At 44.5% G+C, this 17,595-nt stretch overlaps 1 protein-coding gene across 2 annotated transcripts in view; it reads left to right on the top strand.

The window, feature by feature from the left end:
• The first annotated feature begins 12,631 nt into the window (after positions 1-12,631).
• Positions 12,632-17,595, top strand: part of CABLES1 (Cdk5 and Abl enzyme substrate 1) — a 51,496-nt gene continuing 46,532 nt past the window's right edge. For both annotated transcript variants that reach the window (XM_081918088.1, XM_081918087.1), the window contains exon 1: positions 12,632-13,968. In XM_081918088.1, coding sequence (XP_081774214.1) covers positions 13,274-13,968 — 695 coding nt within the window. In that variant the 5' untranslated portion in view covers positions 12,632-13,273. The remainder of the gene's footprint in view (positions 13,969-17,595) is intronic.

The raw sequence follows: 17,595 nt of genomic DNA, 5'->3' as shown, positions 1-17,595 counted from the left end.
ACTGTATCCTGAACATATTTTTTATTTATGAAACAAATAAATATGCCAGTCATCTAATTCTTGGTGTTCATATTAAATTTTGTGTAATATTGACGTTACGTAGCCCATTATGTAAGTTAACATACTCTCTGCATGGAGGAGTATCTTCCTCTTCTCCTGGCCTGGCCCTCACATCCTGTCCACCAGTGAGTAGCAAGGAGATTGGCTGATGCTTTGCCCCCTTGCTCCCAAAATGCTGCACCTAGAAATGCAGCTGCTTCGCATAACCAAGGGTGGCTGGCTACAGGGCTGATTGAGCTATCATGTAGCTATATTCAGAATATGATTCTGTGTTTTAAACTCATGTACCTCAATTCCCTGCACCTGTTTGCAAGGAGCGAGAAGGAAAATGCAATTATAGTGGGACCTCAGGTTAAGTACTTAACTCGTTCCGGAGGTCCGTACTTAACCTGAAACTGTTCTTAACCTGAAGCACCACTTTAGCTAATGGGGCCTCCTGCTGCCGCCGTAACACAATTTCTGTTCTCATCCTGAAGCAAAGTTCTTAACCTGAAGCACTATTTCTGGGTTAGCGGAGTCTGTAACCTGAAGCGTATGTAACCTGAGGCACCACTGTATTATGCAACACTTCAAATGTAGAATAAAATGCCAGAATTAAAGCTGGTGTGTATGTTTAGGATACTCTTCACATTCAAGGCTGAACTCCACATTAAAAAAGTAAAGGTAAAGTACCCCTGACAGTTAAGTCCAGTCGCGAACAACTCTGGGGTTGCGGCGCTCATCTCACTTTACTGGCCGAGGGAGTCGATGTTTGTCCCCAGACAGTTTTTCTGGGTTATGTGGCCAGCATGACTAAGCCACTTCTGGCGAAACCAGAGCAGCGCACAGAAATGCCATTTACCTTTCCGCCAGAGCAGTACATATTTATCTACTTGCACTTTGGCGTGCTTTTGAACTGCTTGGTTGGCAGGAGCAGGGACTGAGCAATGGGAGCTCACCTCGTCACGGGGATTCAAACCGCCGACCTTCCGATCAGCAAGCCCAAGAGGTTCAGTGGTTTAGACCACAGCGCCACCCACCACATTAAGGGAACCCAATGAAGGTAACACACTACAACGTTGTATTTCCCTCAAACATTTGAAGATTGGAATAAAAGTTGGTACTGTATTTATGTTCAGCACCCTAGATAAATTGCAAAACAACCTGGTCTCTTAAGCACTATACTTTACTAACCGGTATCTCTGCTTACAGTGAATATTGGTTGGATTTGGCAGACATACATTAATGGCTATTCATGCCCATCATTTCTCCAATAGGAGACAACTAGTGTAAGTTAAATACAGGTTGCACATTTCAATAGCTTTTGCAGTTACACTAACAATGTATAGCTTTCAGGTTGACTTGACCCAATTGTCTTTTGGCCTGTGCAAAACCAATCTGTTCTTCAAAACTTACTCTACACATGTACAGCTATGAACAAGCCCTTGGTCTGTGCATGCAGCCCCCATGCAAGAAATAAAACCAAGAAACATATCCCGGTAATTGTAAAAATGGAAGGAGATACCAGGAATGTATCTAAACCAGAGCTTTGCAAACTGTGTGTCACAATGTTAGTATGTAGTATGTCGGCTGCAGTGTGTAGGTATGCCGGATGAATGCTACCCACGCTCTTCCCAGGGCTGGAAAGGGGTTAGTTTAACCTCCGGTTTGCTAGTAAAATTGAATTATTGTATCACAAAATGATGCATGTCTAAAAAGTGTGTCACCAACATGAAAAGTTTCTAGAGTGCATTCCTTACAGACAAACTTGCTGTTTGCTTTTTCAATTTGTTTCAGTGCTATAATCATAAGCTTGGGCATTTTTTTAAAAAAGTATGTTGAGCTTGCCTGTACAATCATGAAAATTATGCTGTCTACATCAGGATCTTTTCCACCCAGGAACACAACACTGGCAATTAGAATAATTTGGCCACTAAAGCATCAATCCTATGTACTTGGAATAAGCTCCACCCAACTCAGTAAGACTGGTTTACAAATGAATGCACATAGAATTCGGCTGAATGACAAATAAGTTATAATCTCTGAATTGGTAGCCTTAATTCTCTATTTCATATATAGCAACAGCAAATCCAATTATGCATCCTTCTGTAGCCAAAACAACAGTAACAACAATAGCCCAGTGAGGACTGAGCATGCTCAGTGGGCCCAGAATGCTAAATGACTGGAAAGAGATGGAAAATACGGGGGGGGGGGGAGAGAGAATAGAATGGCAGATTCTGGAGGAATGCATGGCTGGCTGGCTGCTCCCACCCATGAACTTCACACTATAACATTTTGTTGCAGGTCCAATTTGTAGTATGCTGCAACCCCTTGTCTCAAGGGTTGGGTTTCTTCCGACAAATATATAGACTATCTCTATGCTCTGTTGTAGCCATTTGCGCTATTTGCTAATCTTCTGCATGCAAGATAAGTAAGTTTTGATCTGAGAAATGCTAAGCTAAGCAGAGAAAGAGGTAAGTTACATAGGTGTGCCAAGGCTGCCACTTTTTTTTAATTTAAAAAATCCCTTTATTATGGCCAATCAAAATGTCACAGAATAGCGAGACAGCTTTTGAGTCCACCAGAACACATCATCAAACTACAGAGAAGGATGCTGAGAAGCCTTTACAGATATCTCCCTAGGGAGTTGTGTTGGGACCACACACATAAGTGAAATAGTGTAAAGTGGGGTGAAAGGTAAAGGTAAAGGGACCCCTGACCATTAGGTCCAGTTGTGACCGACTCTGGGGTTGCGGTGCTCATCTCGCTCCATAGGCCAAGGGAGCCGGGGTTTCTCCTCAGACAGCTTCCGGGTCATGTGGCCAGCATGACTAAGCCGCTTCTGGCCATCCAGAGCAGTGCACAGAAACGCTGTTTACCTTCCTGCCAGAGTGGTACCTATTTATCTACTTGCACTTGACGTGCTTTCGAACTGCTAGGTTGGCAGGAGCAGGGACCAAGCAACGGGAGCTCACCCCATCGCGGGGATTCGAACTGCTGACCTTCCAATCGGCAAGTCCTAGGCTCTGTGGTTTAACCCACAGTGCCACCCGCATCCCGTTGTAAAGTGGGGAGCACCCTCCAAAAAGCCTCTAAATGCCTATTTCCCCCTGCTCTCCAACTCTTCCTCTCCAGTCCAGACCAAAATATCTAGAGACGATGCTTTGAGGCCGGCTGGAAGCAGGAGGTCGTGTGGAAAAGCGATATTTTCATATACTATAACAATGTTACAAAAAATGCCATCTAAATTATCTTTAAAAAATGAATTGCTATGTATCACTGGCAAAAAAATATTATTTTGCTTTGCCTGGTCCAGCCACTGGAAACTAAATGTAATCTATCTAAAGGAATATAATCTGCATTTTGTTTCTTATGTTCTCCAGCTTCAGATGTAACTAAATAAGCACTGAGGACACCTGCTACTTAACATTGCTGCTTGAATGTGACGGGAGGGGTGAAGGAGGTGGATAAAAAAAGAAACCAACACCTTCACAAAACTTCAGTAGCTATCATTTCTTCGCAATTGATAGGAGCATTTCCAATATACCGCTGTTCAGATCATCAAGAAAGCTGATATGAAAAGTAGACTTGCAGTTATTGCTATGCTGTAATAAACCATGGAAGATATATAGTGATATATAGTGAGGCTTAAAAGTAAAGAATTGTTTGATCTAAGTGGGATGCAGTGAAGTGGCATCATTCTCAATGAATGCACTCCAGAAGACAAAGTGGTCAGCCTGGGATGGGTCTTTTTCTCTCTTGTGTCGTCTCATACATAGCCCAACAAAATTAGAAAGAAGAAAACAACAAAAGTTACCACTTGCCCCAGTAAGACCCCTTACCCATTAATATTTTCAGAATGTATCTTCCACCTCCACTGCCTGTTTCTTACCCGGCAGCTGCCCCTCTCACTCAAAAGGTAATGTTGTCCATGTCCTCCCTACCCAAAATCTATGCACCACTGCATAAATTCTGGAACAGCCTTTATAGAAGGGTTGTCTGCTGGCATCTTCAGGCTTGATCAGCCTTGATCAGAGGTGTGTGCAATGACAATGTGGTCAGGGCCTCTCAGCCATGAGCAGTTTGGCTGAGAAAATGAAAATGATCCTATTGTGTGTTGAGACCCTGAGACCACTCCCTGGTTGATGAATAAGACACAAAGACACAGATATTAGGTTAATGTTATTGGGCAAATTTAGGCCACAACTTTATTGGTTACAGGATGTGAGCGGTATTGGCATAGGCATTGGAACTGACCCGACTATATCTGACCTCCCTGCCCATCACACAGGGAGTCCAGTAAGGGTTAATCACCGGTAGGGGGAGCCCCGTCGATGCAAACCAACTCGAGCTCCCCCTGGGTTCTCTACCCCCGAATTGGGAAAAGATCCACACCCCTGGATTCCTTTAACAGAATACCCTTAAGCTTGGAGGGGCAGCTGATGGCCACCCCTCCCCACCCCCATCATAAGATCAACGAATGCCTAAGCGCCAAACTTTACAAAGTTGTGACGATTGCTACAAGGTAGGCGAAAACCAAATGGCCCATGCCAATTTGCCAAGTGGGAAAATTCCTACCAGGCCCCTCAACGGCGACCAACCAAGGTCCATAGCAAGGCCAAGTTCGAAACCTGAGGGAGGGAAGGAGGGAGGGAGATTGAGGAAGTGAGCCCTCCGGCTCGCACCTCAGTTTCAATGGGGCCTGGCCACACACCCCCAGCCAGTGGATTGGCTGGCAGGCAAATGATATGACTGGGAACCTCCGGGGGACGCGGGACTTCATCCCCTGCCCCCAGAAGGGAGTGGGTGGCCACGTAGTCCACCGCAACTCCTCCCCATTGGGAAGTGGAATGGATCTATTATTTGATTTTATGTTAGGCAACGTAGGCATTGAACCACAGCAAGTATCCCTGCCCCTGATGTTTGCCTGCCAGGGATCCTCTCTTTTTGGTGGGAGCAAATTAAAGAGGGCAACAACAAAAAGTTTCTGCCAATGCTTGTCCCAGTAAAATGCTAATTCACAATTGCTTAAAATAACATCTTGCATTTTCTTCCAGCTTCCCCCCCCTAAATTTTTTAATTTTTGACTCAGTGCTAATATTTATATATGCACCACTGTCTCCCTATCTACAATCTGACCATGGTGTACAAGCATAGATGGGGAGAGAATAGGCGATTTATTTTTATGTTTTTAAAAAATGCACAAAACTGTAAGGAACTCTGCTGAGATGCTAATTAAAAGGTACAGGAGATACGTAATCAGCTAATTAGGATGTCTAATGCACAAAATGCAGAGGTGACCAGATGTTATGGCTCACAGGTAGTAATAAATTTTAAACAAGAGTCTAGAGGATACAGGAGATGCATTTCAATGCCGATTCAGGAGGTCTCTGCACTTGAAAGCTTGAAGATTGATGCAATTAGAACTTGTTTTTCTATTCATATTCAGCCCCTCACCTCAACAGACAAAGCTGTCCAGTTCAAGGAAGACAATGCATGGAGGGATTCATGAAGCCTAACCTTAAACACTTACTGTTTTCAAAACAAAACATGCTCACGCTTTAAATCCCCCCCACTTATGTCACTGAGTGTATGCTGCTCTGATTCAAACAGAACACAGTACGCTACTGAGACAATAACAGGATGAGGTAAGTAGCAGAAATGCTACTTATGGTATGTATATTTATGTTTTTACATTATAAACTGCCCAGTGGTCCTTGGATGAAGGGCAGTATAGAAATTTAATAAATAAATAATGCTAGGAACACACTCAAATGGTGGGAACACACTCAGATGCATTGGTCTAGTGCTGCCAGGCAATTACATGAGGATTCCAAATCAGAGGCAGCACAGGCACTTCTGCTAATGCAAGGTGTGCAAGCACATAGGTGCAGAATACTGGATGTCTCAACATGTGGGTACATGGGGAGAATGCAGTATGTAGTCTCTATCTGGTATTCACCTCAAATGAACAGACATGGAAGTCTGGGAAGAACTGCTAACAAATCTAACCAAGATCTCGATAACAATTCAATCAGCCTTAAACCCCAGCTGACATTGTCCTCAGCAATGAATGGGATTCTGGAAGGCATGCAGACCTTACAGGATTGGTCAAAAAAGGATATGCCCCTTCCAAGCAAGACTGTTATAGAAGACTATCAGAACGACCTACTGGAAAATTCCCAACTTACTATATCTGACCTTGACCTGCAAGCAAAAGGCTTCAGAGGGGAAAACGGATAAGCCTGATTCAGTAAGAGACAAAAGCGGATCAGTTTTAAGAGTAAAAGCAGTAACCCAATTTTAAATAGTTCTACTCCAAAAGAGACTTTTCAGTCTAACCTTGATTACTGTGTCTCTATATTCAGCTGGCCGTTAATGCGTGTAGATAACGCTTGGAAGGAAAGTTCAGAGGTGTTAGCTGAAATAATATCAATAGCTGGGAATGGAAAGAAGGGTCTGGGGATTTGACATCAAATTTATAACCCTTGGGGGCAGGGGAATAAGAGGTGTTATTGAAGTGTCCTTCTCTTCCTTGGAGTATTGCAAAACTCTTTGGTCTTTGCTCCCTAATTTTGCAAAATATAATGTGTGTATGTTGTTTGGGATGGGAGTTACCCCTGTAAAAGCACATGACCCCAACTAACTTCCACTCCACCCTTTTCAAACACCATCTAAACTGTTTCCCCCCTTGAGCTGGTTGTGTTCATCAACAAGGCGGAACAATTGTGTCACACCAGCACAGAATCCTTATGCTAGCATATCCTTGACCAGGAATAGGTTGACAGGAGTGATCTTATCACTGCTCAGTGGACATAAGTATTGACTAGGATTGAGCTGCAAAGTGCACTCACTTCTTCCGTCCCCAGATTGTTCACTTTGTGAACATATATTGTTTAATGTTTACATAAGGTGCCACAAGACTCTCTGTTGATTGTGATACCAAAAGAGATATATTTATTTAACCAAACATGCATGCAACTTCAAGTAAGATAGCATAAACACTGCAGTAGGATAAGTACATATGCCTGACAGACACACAAAGGATAGGATTATTTCTTCCCTGCTTACCGTTAAACATAAAGATATTTTAAAATGGATCATTCCATTGCAAGGCAGCATGAGGTTTGATTTCATGTTTGCATAGCACAAGCTGACCACATTTGCTCATTCCAACTGTAGAGAAAGAAGTAATGTGAGAAGCATGCATGGCAATATTTAGCCATATACATAAATATATGGAAGAGGGCATTATTATTTCAATAACAAACTTTACCCCAACAATCCAAACACGGTCTATCTACTTTTCCAAAAGCAGCCTAACTGCAAACATAAACATGCGAATTCAAATCACACTAAAATAAAATAGACATTCCATCTCAAATTGTGATACTGTGCTTTGCAATGTGACTTTGCACACAGTGTATGTTTTTGTTCAAGATTTTATCAATTAGTTACATAAGGGCTGGATGATGTAACAGGGTGTGTTTGCACGGCTGCATTCCTTGAAAGGGAGAAGTGAACCACCTGATTATACTTGACAAGCATTGCTTCTAGGTTACATGGGTTAATTGTGCACTGAAGGTGAGACCTCAGTTCAATTCTTTTTTTTTTTGTGGTAGGGAGTTGATGTCATGGACTGTCTAGATGCAGAGGAGTGGTGGGAGGCACTAGCTGGAGAACATCCAAGGGAAGAAGGCTCAAAGCCAGGGGAGCGATAGTGGAATGACAATGAGTGGTCAGAGGGAGAAGAGGGAACAGACTGGGAGAAGGAGGTGTTCAAAGCTGAAGAGGTAACAGGGTTTAGTGAGCAGGAAGAGGCTGTGGCAGAGGGCAGTTCGGAATCAGAGGCAGAAGCAGAGGCTGGAGAGGAGGGGGGCCAAGAGGCAGAGATCAGGCAGACTGCGGAAGAAGCCAGGGAGTTTCCTCCTGCTGCTGTGATCAGCTCCCCACCCCCACCCCCAGTCTCCCAGAACCCACAGGGGTATGAAGAGGGCAGAGCAGAAGCAGACAGGATGAAGGAGCCTCAGATTGCTTGGGAATGAACCAGGGGAGGAGGAGCCTTCAAGAGCAGGGGGAAGGCAGGGACTTTCAGTCCTCGCAACTGTCTCATTGGGGCAAGACATACTGGGAAGAATTGTGCTCACTAGGCCTGACCTGTTTTGTTTCTTTGAATAAAGTGTTACTTTACTTACACCTCGTGAGTTACTGATGACCTTATGAGTTATAGCATACACATATGTGTGTATAACTGAATTGTTGACTAAGTTCAAACAGCATGGTTATTAGACAGCAAAAAATAAAAACAGAATTATAGCTTGTCAATTGTGGACAGAATATTTTACAAGTGCATTTAAGGTTTCCTAATCTTCCAGAGCAGTTATCCTGCAGTTAAAAGAAAATCACAGGCATGCTTGAGTGAGTTGCTTCTGCTCTGTAACTGTTCCAGGAAAGAATGATTCCTTCCATGTCAGCTTGCACAGGAACCTGCCTTAAACTGGGTCAGAACATTGGTTCATCTAGTTTAGCACTGCCTATGGGTCTGCCCATACCACAGCTTAATGTGGACTTGAAAATCCAAATAGGAGAGGGAGAGTCACATTGTCTGCATGGGAAATCTTTGGATTCCGGGAAGAAAAAATGTGGGCCAGCCATAGTTGGGAGAAGAACACTGAATGGACAAGGGAGAATTAAAGACAGTACAAGGGGTTCACAATGTATGTATAGACTGTGTGTGGATGGGCCCTACATTGATTGGTGGAGTCTTTTTCAACCTACCTGGAGATGCCAGTGGCTAAACCTTCAGCCTTTAGCATGTAATGTCTGTGTTCCACCACTGAGCTAAGTCTGGCATCTAAGGAGTTATTTCATTTGTAGTTATCAGCATGTTCCACGTATTGTCAAGCTGTTCTTTCCCAGTCCAGTTTAGTACCAATGGGAATCAAACTGCAGACTCTTAACATGCTAAGATTTTAGAAGAAAGCTTAGTCAGTTGCCTCATTTTGGATTTTGATGTTAAATTTTAATCAACCCGAAACATTGAATTTTAAGCTTCTTAGACCTTTATGTAGGTAACCAATTTTCAGCGTGTCAACGGCCCTAGAGAGAATTCACTTGCTTCTGAGGCCATGACTAAAGGAACAGTAGATTAAAAATGTTATTGACATCTTTGTGAGATTGTGATGACAAGCAGAATATTAAATGAATGGAATATCTAGTTCAAAAAAAGGACATGATGATATAGCACTAGAAGCGTCCTGCTGCACAATACCAAAGGCCCATTTAGTCCAGCAGTCATTTCTCACAGGCAGTGGCGTAGCGTGGGTTGTCAGCACCCGGGGCAAGGCAAGTAATTTGTGCCCAACCCGTGGATTTGCGCCCCCTAACCCTAACCCCCAGATGTTGCGCCCGGTGCGGCCGGCCCCCCTGCACCCCCCACGCTATGCCACTGCTCACAGGGGCCAACCGGTCCACGAGAAGCCCACAAGAAGCAGAACTTGGATATAATAGCACTCAAGGGGTGTGAAAATACAATTACAAAGGTTTTAGTTTTGTATCCAGAAGGTATCACAGCTTCACAAAGATACCAAAAACTGGAAGCTAGAAAAAGTTAAGGCTCTATATTTCTGTGGTAACAGAAACATGTGAGAGAAACATGTTGGTTATCAGATGGAGCTGAAATTTGGGGGAATGGTAGCATGTGGGTGAGGGTTACACAGCCTTGTTAACAATTCCTTTTGGAATGTGGAAATTGCTGAGTGAAAGGAGGTAAGGGTATAAGGGAGCGAGGCAATGCAAATCAATTACTGCAGAACACCCATTTGTACCTGTCCTCTTTTCCAATGCACCGGATCTACTCTACAATTTTGACATCATACAGTGTAGATCCAGTGCTATTTTTGTACAAAAAGAGGTGCCAGAATTCACTAGAAACAGCTCTTAGAGTAGCAATGGTGTCCACCTGAGAGGTGCCAGAACTGAGTTCCAGCGAGTTCCAGCTGCAAAAAAAGAGTTATTTGTAGACCAAAACAAAGATTAGAAATCAGAGCAGAATATTAATCACTTTTGCTACACAGGTGATCTTCAGAGATGTATGCTAAATTATCAAAAGCCCTTGCCAAGCACAACAGAATTGTCGTCTTTGGCATGCTCTTCATGCTAGATACCTGGGGTATGTGATATGAGCAAAGTATTACACTTTAAAAGAATAAAGCTAATCCATTAAAGTGTATCATTAAAAGCTGTCTGCAGGAAGGTGTGGGAGGCTGCAGAGAGACAAGAAAGAATGTTCAAAATACAGCATACATTACCACACAAATGACAGCTTGCCTGGAGTTCTCAACAACCTCCCTCATACTGTGAGAAATGGAAGCATGGATGGTCTGTCCATGAGACAAGTGACATTAAGATTGTGTTTCGGTGATATGGTAAGGAGTACGATTTTCTTATATAAAGAAATAAATAGATATTACCTCACTCAGTACTGCTAAGTGGGTAAATGCTGTTGACTGTGTGGCAACTTCTGATGTATTTCAAATATCAACCAATTGCCAAAGTACCAGTTGATAGCTGTGACCATCACATAGCTGTCAAGTGTCCCTTATTTGAAGGGACAGTCCCTTATTCCAGTGCCATGTCCTGCTGCTGTCCCTTATTGATGGATGTCCCTTAAAAGTCCCTTAAATGATGTCCCTTAAATTTCAAAGGAAGCAGCTCCTCTCCCTCCCTCCCTGCCGGCCAGGGAGGAGGGAGGCTCCAACTGTGTTGCTTGGCTGTGTTGCTCACCCAATAAGAAGTCTAAGAATGACTGGGGGGTGGAGCTTGCATACCTTGTGTGTGGCTAGTTAATGCAAGCTGAGGGGGTTTTTGAATGCTGGACGCCATTTTGTTGCACGTGCTGCTGCAAACTTTGCAGTGCAAAGCCAGGCCGGGGAGCCATCTTAAGTTGAGGCTGCATAGGCCTGGTGGTGCATGTGATTCAGATTCTAGTCAGTTGAACCTCTGGTTACAAAGTTGGTTGGACAGTGTTCTCGAAGCTACCCAGCATGAGTTTGACCAGACTGCAGGAGGACAGGAAGACTGGAGTGCCTGGAACAGGTGAGGCTGCAGGTCCCTTATTTTGGCTGCTGGTCCCTTATTTTCAAACCTGTAAGTTGACAGCTATGGACCATCCCAGAATGTGCCAACCAGCCAACTTGTTGCAGATTTGCACTGAGGAGTCATTCTGCCTACAAATCATTTCCTTCCTATAAGAACACATGGAAAAACAAACACAAAAAGCTGCCTTTTAATGAGTCAGACCAATAATCCATCTAGATTTCTACATGTAAAGCACATGCTCTTGCCACTGAACTACAACCGATACCACAGAGAGGGATTTGGCAAAGATTTTGACACACAGCCAATTGTCTGTTTTTTCTAATAGTAGACTGGCAAGTTGTGGATTTCACATACTACTGAAAAAAGCAGTCTAAACAGTATAAATCAGCTGCTATCAGAAGTTCTGGGGATGGCAGCCTGAAAGAGAGCATTTTCTGTAGCACCTGCTAAACTGCAGAATTCCCTCCACACAGAGATGCGTCTGGCACCTCCATTATATAGCTTTTGTGATTTGCTAAAGACACAAGGCTTTTTCCTGGCCTTTGGCACTTGAGATATATACTTATAACCAACCTATTCATTAGATTGTAAATTGTTAACTGTGTTTCTTGTTGTTGTTTTAACACTGTTGTAATTTGTCCTGTGACCTTATGGTGAAGGGTGAGTAAGAAATATAAATAATAATGATAATACTGTGCAGTTAAGAGAATGTGGCCTCTTTAGTCATTTTCTCCTAACTCCCAGGGAAACAGAAAGCAGCAGGGCAGGGTAAGGAAACCCATCAAAATGATTTTGTGGAAATTAGTAAAAATATTATACAAAAAAATGATGGTCTGAGCTAATGCAAGAAACCTGAAACAGCTCTCATATGATAAAAAAAGATATTTCCCTGTATTCCTTTTTTCTATTTAAAAAAAGTTTATTGAAGTGAGCTCTTAAATTATATACAGCTAATCCTTCCATTGGGCTGGATCAACTTTTCAATAGCGACAAGCATTTGATTTGGAGCCTTCCCTTAGCAATTCAAAAGAGCCGCGTTTCCCAAAATTATAATAATCTAGTACCCCTTTTGAGATTTTACTCTTAGAAGAGTACCCTTTCTCATTCTCTCATAAAATTTGGGGGTAGTTATAATACTACTATTTTATCTAAACATTATGTAGTAGAGTAAAATAAATAAATAATGCTGTGTACTCTTTGAAACCCTTTCACGTACCACACTTTGGGAAACACTGCAATCATTTCTAAAGAGAGAACACCCAGCACCTTCTGTATAGGGTGTTTATTAACTGGGACCAGAGCCTTCAGGTTGGGGGTGGATCTTCAGGAACCCTCATAATTAGTGGTCAAACGAGCAGCTGCAACTTGACCTCAACAATCTCGGGGAGGGAAATGAGCCACGCACACTCTTGTTCCCGAAGGGCCCCCTGAGGCCTGCAAGGAATCCACGAGTTTCTACACCCCATTAACTCCTAGGAGCCCGCCCTTTTTATTCCTGCTAATGTAACCTCCTCAAGGCCATGTGCTGTGGCACAACACAGGCAGACTCCACCTTCCCTACTTCTCCTCCCACCAAACAAGCAGCGGGTGAGAGGGGGGGGGGAAGAGAGAAAAAAAGAAAGGTTGAAGGCGCTTCCTTAGACTTGGACTCAGCCTCCTCCTCCTCCTCCTCCTTTCTTCTTCCTCCTCCCCCTTTTATCCTCCTCCTCCTCCTCCAGGCCGGAGCTTTTGTTTTTCTTCCCTGCTTTCTGTTTTCCACACGTGATTGCTGTGTTGTTGCGCCGAGCGCTTGGCGGGGCGAGTGTTACCTATAAAAGCCAATAACTTTGGCCAAGGAGGGAGGGAGAGAGAAAAAGGCTGGAGCAAAAGGACGCGAGGGAAGGAAGAGGAGGAGGAGGAGGCTGCTGTACAAAGTCGGGCGCGCTGTCCATGCAGGCAGCCGAGAGGAAGGAGGGAAACATGCCATGCCTGCCCCGACTCCCCTCCGCTGCGCGGCTGCGACTCCACCGCCCTGCCGCCGGGTGCTGACCCTCCGCCCGCCGCCTGAGAGCTCGTGCCTATCGCGGCGATTATCACTCTTGCCCACTCCGAGGGCGGGAGAGGCAGCGGCGGCGGCGGGCGGGCGCGACAGACAATGGCGGCGGCGGCTGCTCCTGCCGCCGCCAACAGCGGCAGCAGCAGCCCAGTTCGTGCCAACAACGGTGGCGGCGGCGGCGGCACATTCCACCAGCAGCTGGAGCCCTGCCTGAGGAAGCCGCCGCCGCCGCCGCCGCGCATGGACCCCCGGCGCAGGCAGGCAGCGCTCTCTTTCCTCACCAACATCTCGCTGGACGGGCGGCCCGCCGTGCCGCAAGACGACGAGGGCGGCGTCGGAGGAGGAGGCGGCGGCGAGCAGAGCGGCGTCGGCGCTGCAGCACTGGCGGCCGCGAGGGTGGCTTCTGCAGCAGCAGCCTGCAGCAACGGCAGCGCTAGGACTCGCCACAGCCTGGGCGCTTTCCAGCCCGTCGCCCCGCAGGCTTACCCCAGCGCCTCCTGCAGCGGCGGCGGCGCCAGGCTCACGAGCCCCTCGAGGGCGGCTGGGCAGCAGCAGCAGCAGGAAGAGGACGAGGATGAGGACGAAGATGCCTTCGCTCCCGTGCAGGTGCCTGTCGCCGCCGCCGCCTTCCTGGGCTCCTGCGGGACCCCCTCGGCGGGCGGCGCAAGAGGTCGCCTCAACTCTTTCACTCAGGGAATCCTGCCCGTCTCCTTCGCCAGAGCCGTCCCGCAGAACTATTGCTGCCTCGAGCAAGGCCCTGCGGGCACCAGCGCCTTCGAGCTCCAGAGGTCCCGGTGAGTGAGGGACACGCGTCTACACCCAGAAGGGGCTCGGGATCTCTCTCTCTCTGTTGTTCCTTCAAGGACTCGAATTATTTCCTTAAAAATAAAGGGCCTCCACCTTCTGAAGTGAAGTGCCAGGGTTTGAGGGGGTCTTGAAAAAAGTTCACTCCTCATCTAAGATGTATGGCGGTCGGTTGAATTATTGGTGTGGGGGAAGCACTCTGTGCATGCTCGAAGGCACTTCCTTCTGTACTGTGGTTTCAGAGGGACTAGGACAGCCTTCGCCAACTAGGTGACCCTCCCAGATGTTCTGGACTGCAGCACCCATTAGCCTCAGCCAGTGCAAGTAGTTAAGAACATCTGGAGGGCACCATGTTGGTGAAAGCTGCGTTAGGGCTACTCAGATGATTAGGTAGCTGAACTGTAGTCAAAACTCTGGGTAAAGGGATTAGGTGAGCACATACCAAAGATCATACAGTAGGGATTAGTACTCATTAACTCCTTTAATTACACTGCTGTACTTACAGCCAGGATGGTAAGACAGTTGCTTTTCTTTATGGCCCTTCTCCGCACAGTATGTCTCTCTATGAGAATCTAATCCACTGTGTGAAAGGCGAAAGATTTATAAGACCTTGTTTGTTGTGAAATGGAAATATATATAGGACCTCACCGATACTTCTCTCGTACTGAACTAAGCTGAGGGACCAGAAGAACTATAGAGTTCAGATGTGAGATGCTTCTGTGAGATATGACTATTAGTTGGTGAAGTGTACAGAGTGTGCAGCACGGTGTGCCGCTTGCTGGAGAGCTTCCAAAAATGTAGACCTGAAACCTCCTAGGCAGGAACCATACTCTTGGCCCCTCTGTGTTCTTTGCAAAACCTGCATGCTTCTGGCAGTGTATAAACATTAAATGGTTATATTACTAAACTTAGACTTAATCTACAAATTTACTTCATCACCATGCCTCTCTGGGTGCTGCGCTCTGCTTTACTTACTTGGGAGCCAGGTTGTGTAATTTATTTAGAACTTATTTATTTATATTAAATGCCCACTTATCTGAGAACTTTTGATGTGTTCTGCCTTTTCAAATGCAGTTTTTTTCACTATCTCTTGAATACATAGAATTTGGAGTAGTAGGAGGTGGTAGGAAACACAACTGGGTGGTAGGAAAATACCTATTACAGTACAAAGTTAGAGACTGAGTGGCCACTGTAGCAGGGGATTTCGCTCATTGGCGGACAGTTGGACTACATGACCCTTGAAGTATGATTCTAATGTTTAAGAAATGCATCTGGCAAGGAATACTATCCTTTTCTGTGGAAATGGTTTGCTTGTTTGGCATGCTCACTACCATACTACTGAAACCCTATGCACTTAATATAAAACAGATGGATCTTTTCATATTTAAAATGCAACACTTTTACAAAAATAAGAACAGTGCTCAAAAGTTTACAGGCAAATCTTTTTCCATCTTAAGTCAAATGTTACTTCACAATAGTCTCCCTTTCTTGCTCATGTAAGTTGCTGCACCTTGCTTTGACATAAGCTTTGGTGACATTGGTGCAAAGAGGCTGTGCTGAATTCCGTTGGTGCTTTGGGGATAGTTTCATAGACTGAACAAATATTTGGGGTTGTTCTGGAACATCTTGTTTTGTGCTGATTTTTTTCCTACGATCAAAGTCTCTGACCATAATATCCTAAAGTGCTCTCTAGGGTTAATGGAGGATGCCCTTTTTACAAATACCATATGTGTGCTCTACCAAAACACATTAGAACTTTCTCCATCTAGCAACTTGTCAGAGCCTGAAACTGCCCTGAGCGACTTTTTGAAGCATTGTAAAGCTTTTCCATTCAGTGCAAGGTTTTTGATGTTGATAGTCACTTGGATGTTTTGGGATCTTTTATGCTTTTAACTGAACTTAGTGAAGCATTTCACGTTGGCTCTTTAGTCTGTTGGTTTCTGCCCCAAGTTTTAAAAAATGAACAATACTACATCCTATATACAAGTGTCTGGGAGTTAGCTCCATTGAACACAGCGGAACTTAGTCTGAGTAAGAGTAAACAGCAGTGCACTGTTAAGTCAAGCCACAGACCACTGAAAGGACTGGGGGCTTATGGTCACTCCACAAGGATGAATAAATATCTCACTGTCACCAGTTCAGAGCAAGGGACACCTGCAAAACATCCTCTAGGCAGCCCTGCTAGAAATGTAATCCATCACGTTGGTGTAGCTTGTTTTGGCTTGAAGGCTTGTGCTTTTAAGTAAATACGGTACTTTGGGAAATGTGTGTTGTTCTGGAGGGGTGAGATTTTCTTGTGTGCTGCTCCAAAATGCCTTTAAAGGCATGCTAAAATGCTAAAACTAGATGACCACAGGACAGCCCCTCCTCCTGTTTTCCAATTTTTGAAGTTACACCTAGAGCCATAACAAGCCCCACCTTTCTTTTCTGCTCAAGAAGCTGGTTTCATATGACAAGTAGAACATCTTCCATGTGGCAAGAGACCATGTTGTCCAACATTTGTATGCTAAAAGAGGTTGTTTGGGGAACCTCATTCTCACCCCCCCCCAACTTTTCTCCTCTGATAAGCTGTCAGAATGGTTTTTTAGCATATTACACAGAGATCTCTAAATTCCTTTTCATTGCACAGCCTCTTCATTCCAGGGGATTTTAGTAAAAATAATTAGAAGTGGGGTGAACATCTCTGCAATGTAGAGGTGGAAAAGAGGTGGAGTACAATCTAAAGCAGGACCTGTGGCCCTGCAGCCAGCATGTCCTGATAACATCTGCGTTCTCCATCCCTGATGTAAAGTAATGTACATGCATTTATTAATCAGCAGCATTTTCTTCTGACTGTGATCTGTCTCTGAATCTGATATCTTAATCCTTCATTTATTCGCGGCTGTTATCATGAGTTGATCCACCGCCCCATCACTCTCATTCTGCTATTCTCCAGCATTGATCTCTAGTTAATAGGGAGCTGCTACAGCATGTTTGCTTAAGTGTAAGCATTCTGTTTACCTGTTTAAAAGATCTTTTTTAAAAAAGCTGTCTTGTAGGCAGGGATTGATGAATAAAAGGCTTCAAATGACAACCCTGCACGGATAGCTGATTGTTTTTAAGCAAACCCGTTCCCCCAAATGCTTTGAACATGATCAGACCTTAACAAAACAATTAGCAGTGGAGCAAGCATTCAGCTGCTGCAGGACAATTCAAGCATTGCAATTGAAATCATATAATTGTGTCTGGGCCATGATAGCAGTCCAGGCTGATCTGAGTACAAGGAATAAGAAGGCAACACAGTGTCAGTAAGCTACAGTTCTTATAAAATTATTATGATTTATTTAGTAAAATATAAACATTGCACACAGTAACACAGAGTAAAAAAACTAGAAGTGATCATAAACTAACTCCCACCCCTCCTTCCCCAATTGCACCACTTTGCCAATTATTAAAACAGTGAACTGACAAAAATAATCAAGCAGAAGGAGAGAGAAAATAATAACCAAATGCTTCAGAGTAAAGGAAAGTCATGGCCTGTCACTGTAAATACTGTAATATCTCCCCGGAAAAAGCATTTCCTAGTCTCGGAACCACAGTCCTTTTCTGGGAGCAGGGGAAGGTCCTCCAATGACAAC

The sequence above is a fragment of the Podarcis melisellensis genome (genome assembly GCF_964234715.1).
Source record: "Podarcis melisellensis genome assembly, chromosome: 7".
In the NCBI taxonomy this organism is placed as follows: Eukaryota; Metazoa; Chordata; class Lepidosauria; order Squamata; family Lacertidae; genus Podarcis; species Podarcis melisellensis.
The sequence above is the reverse complement of the archived record's forward strand: the minus strand, read 5'-3'. Positions and strand labels throughout refer to the sequence as shown.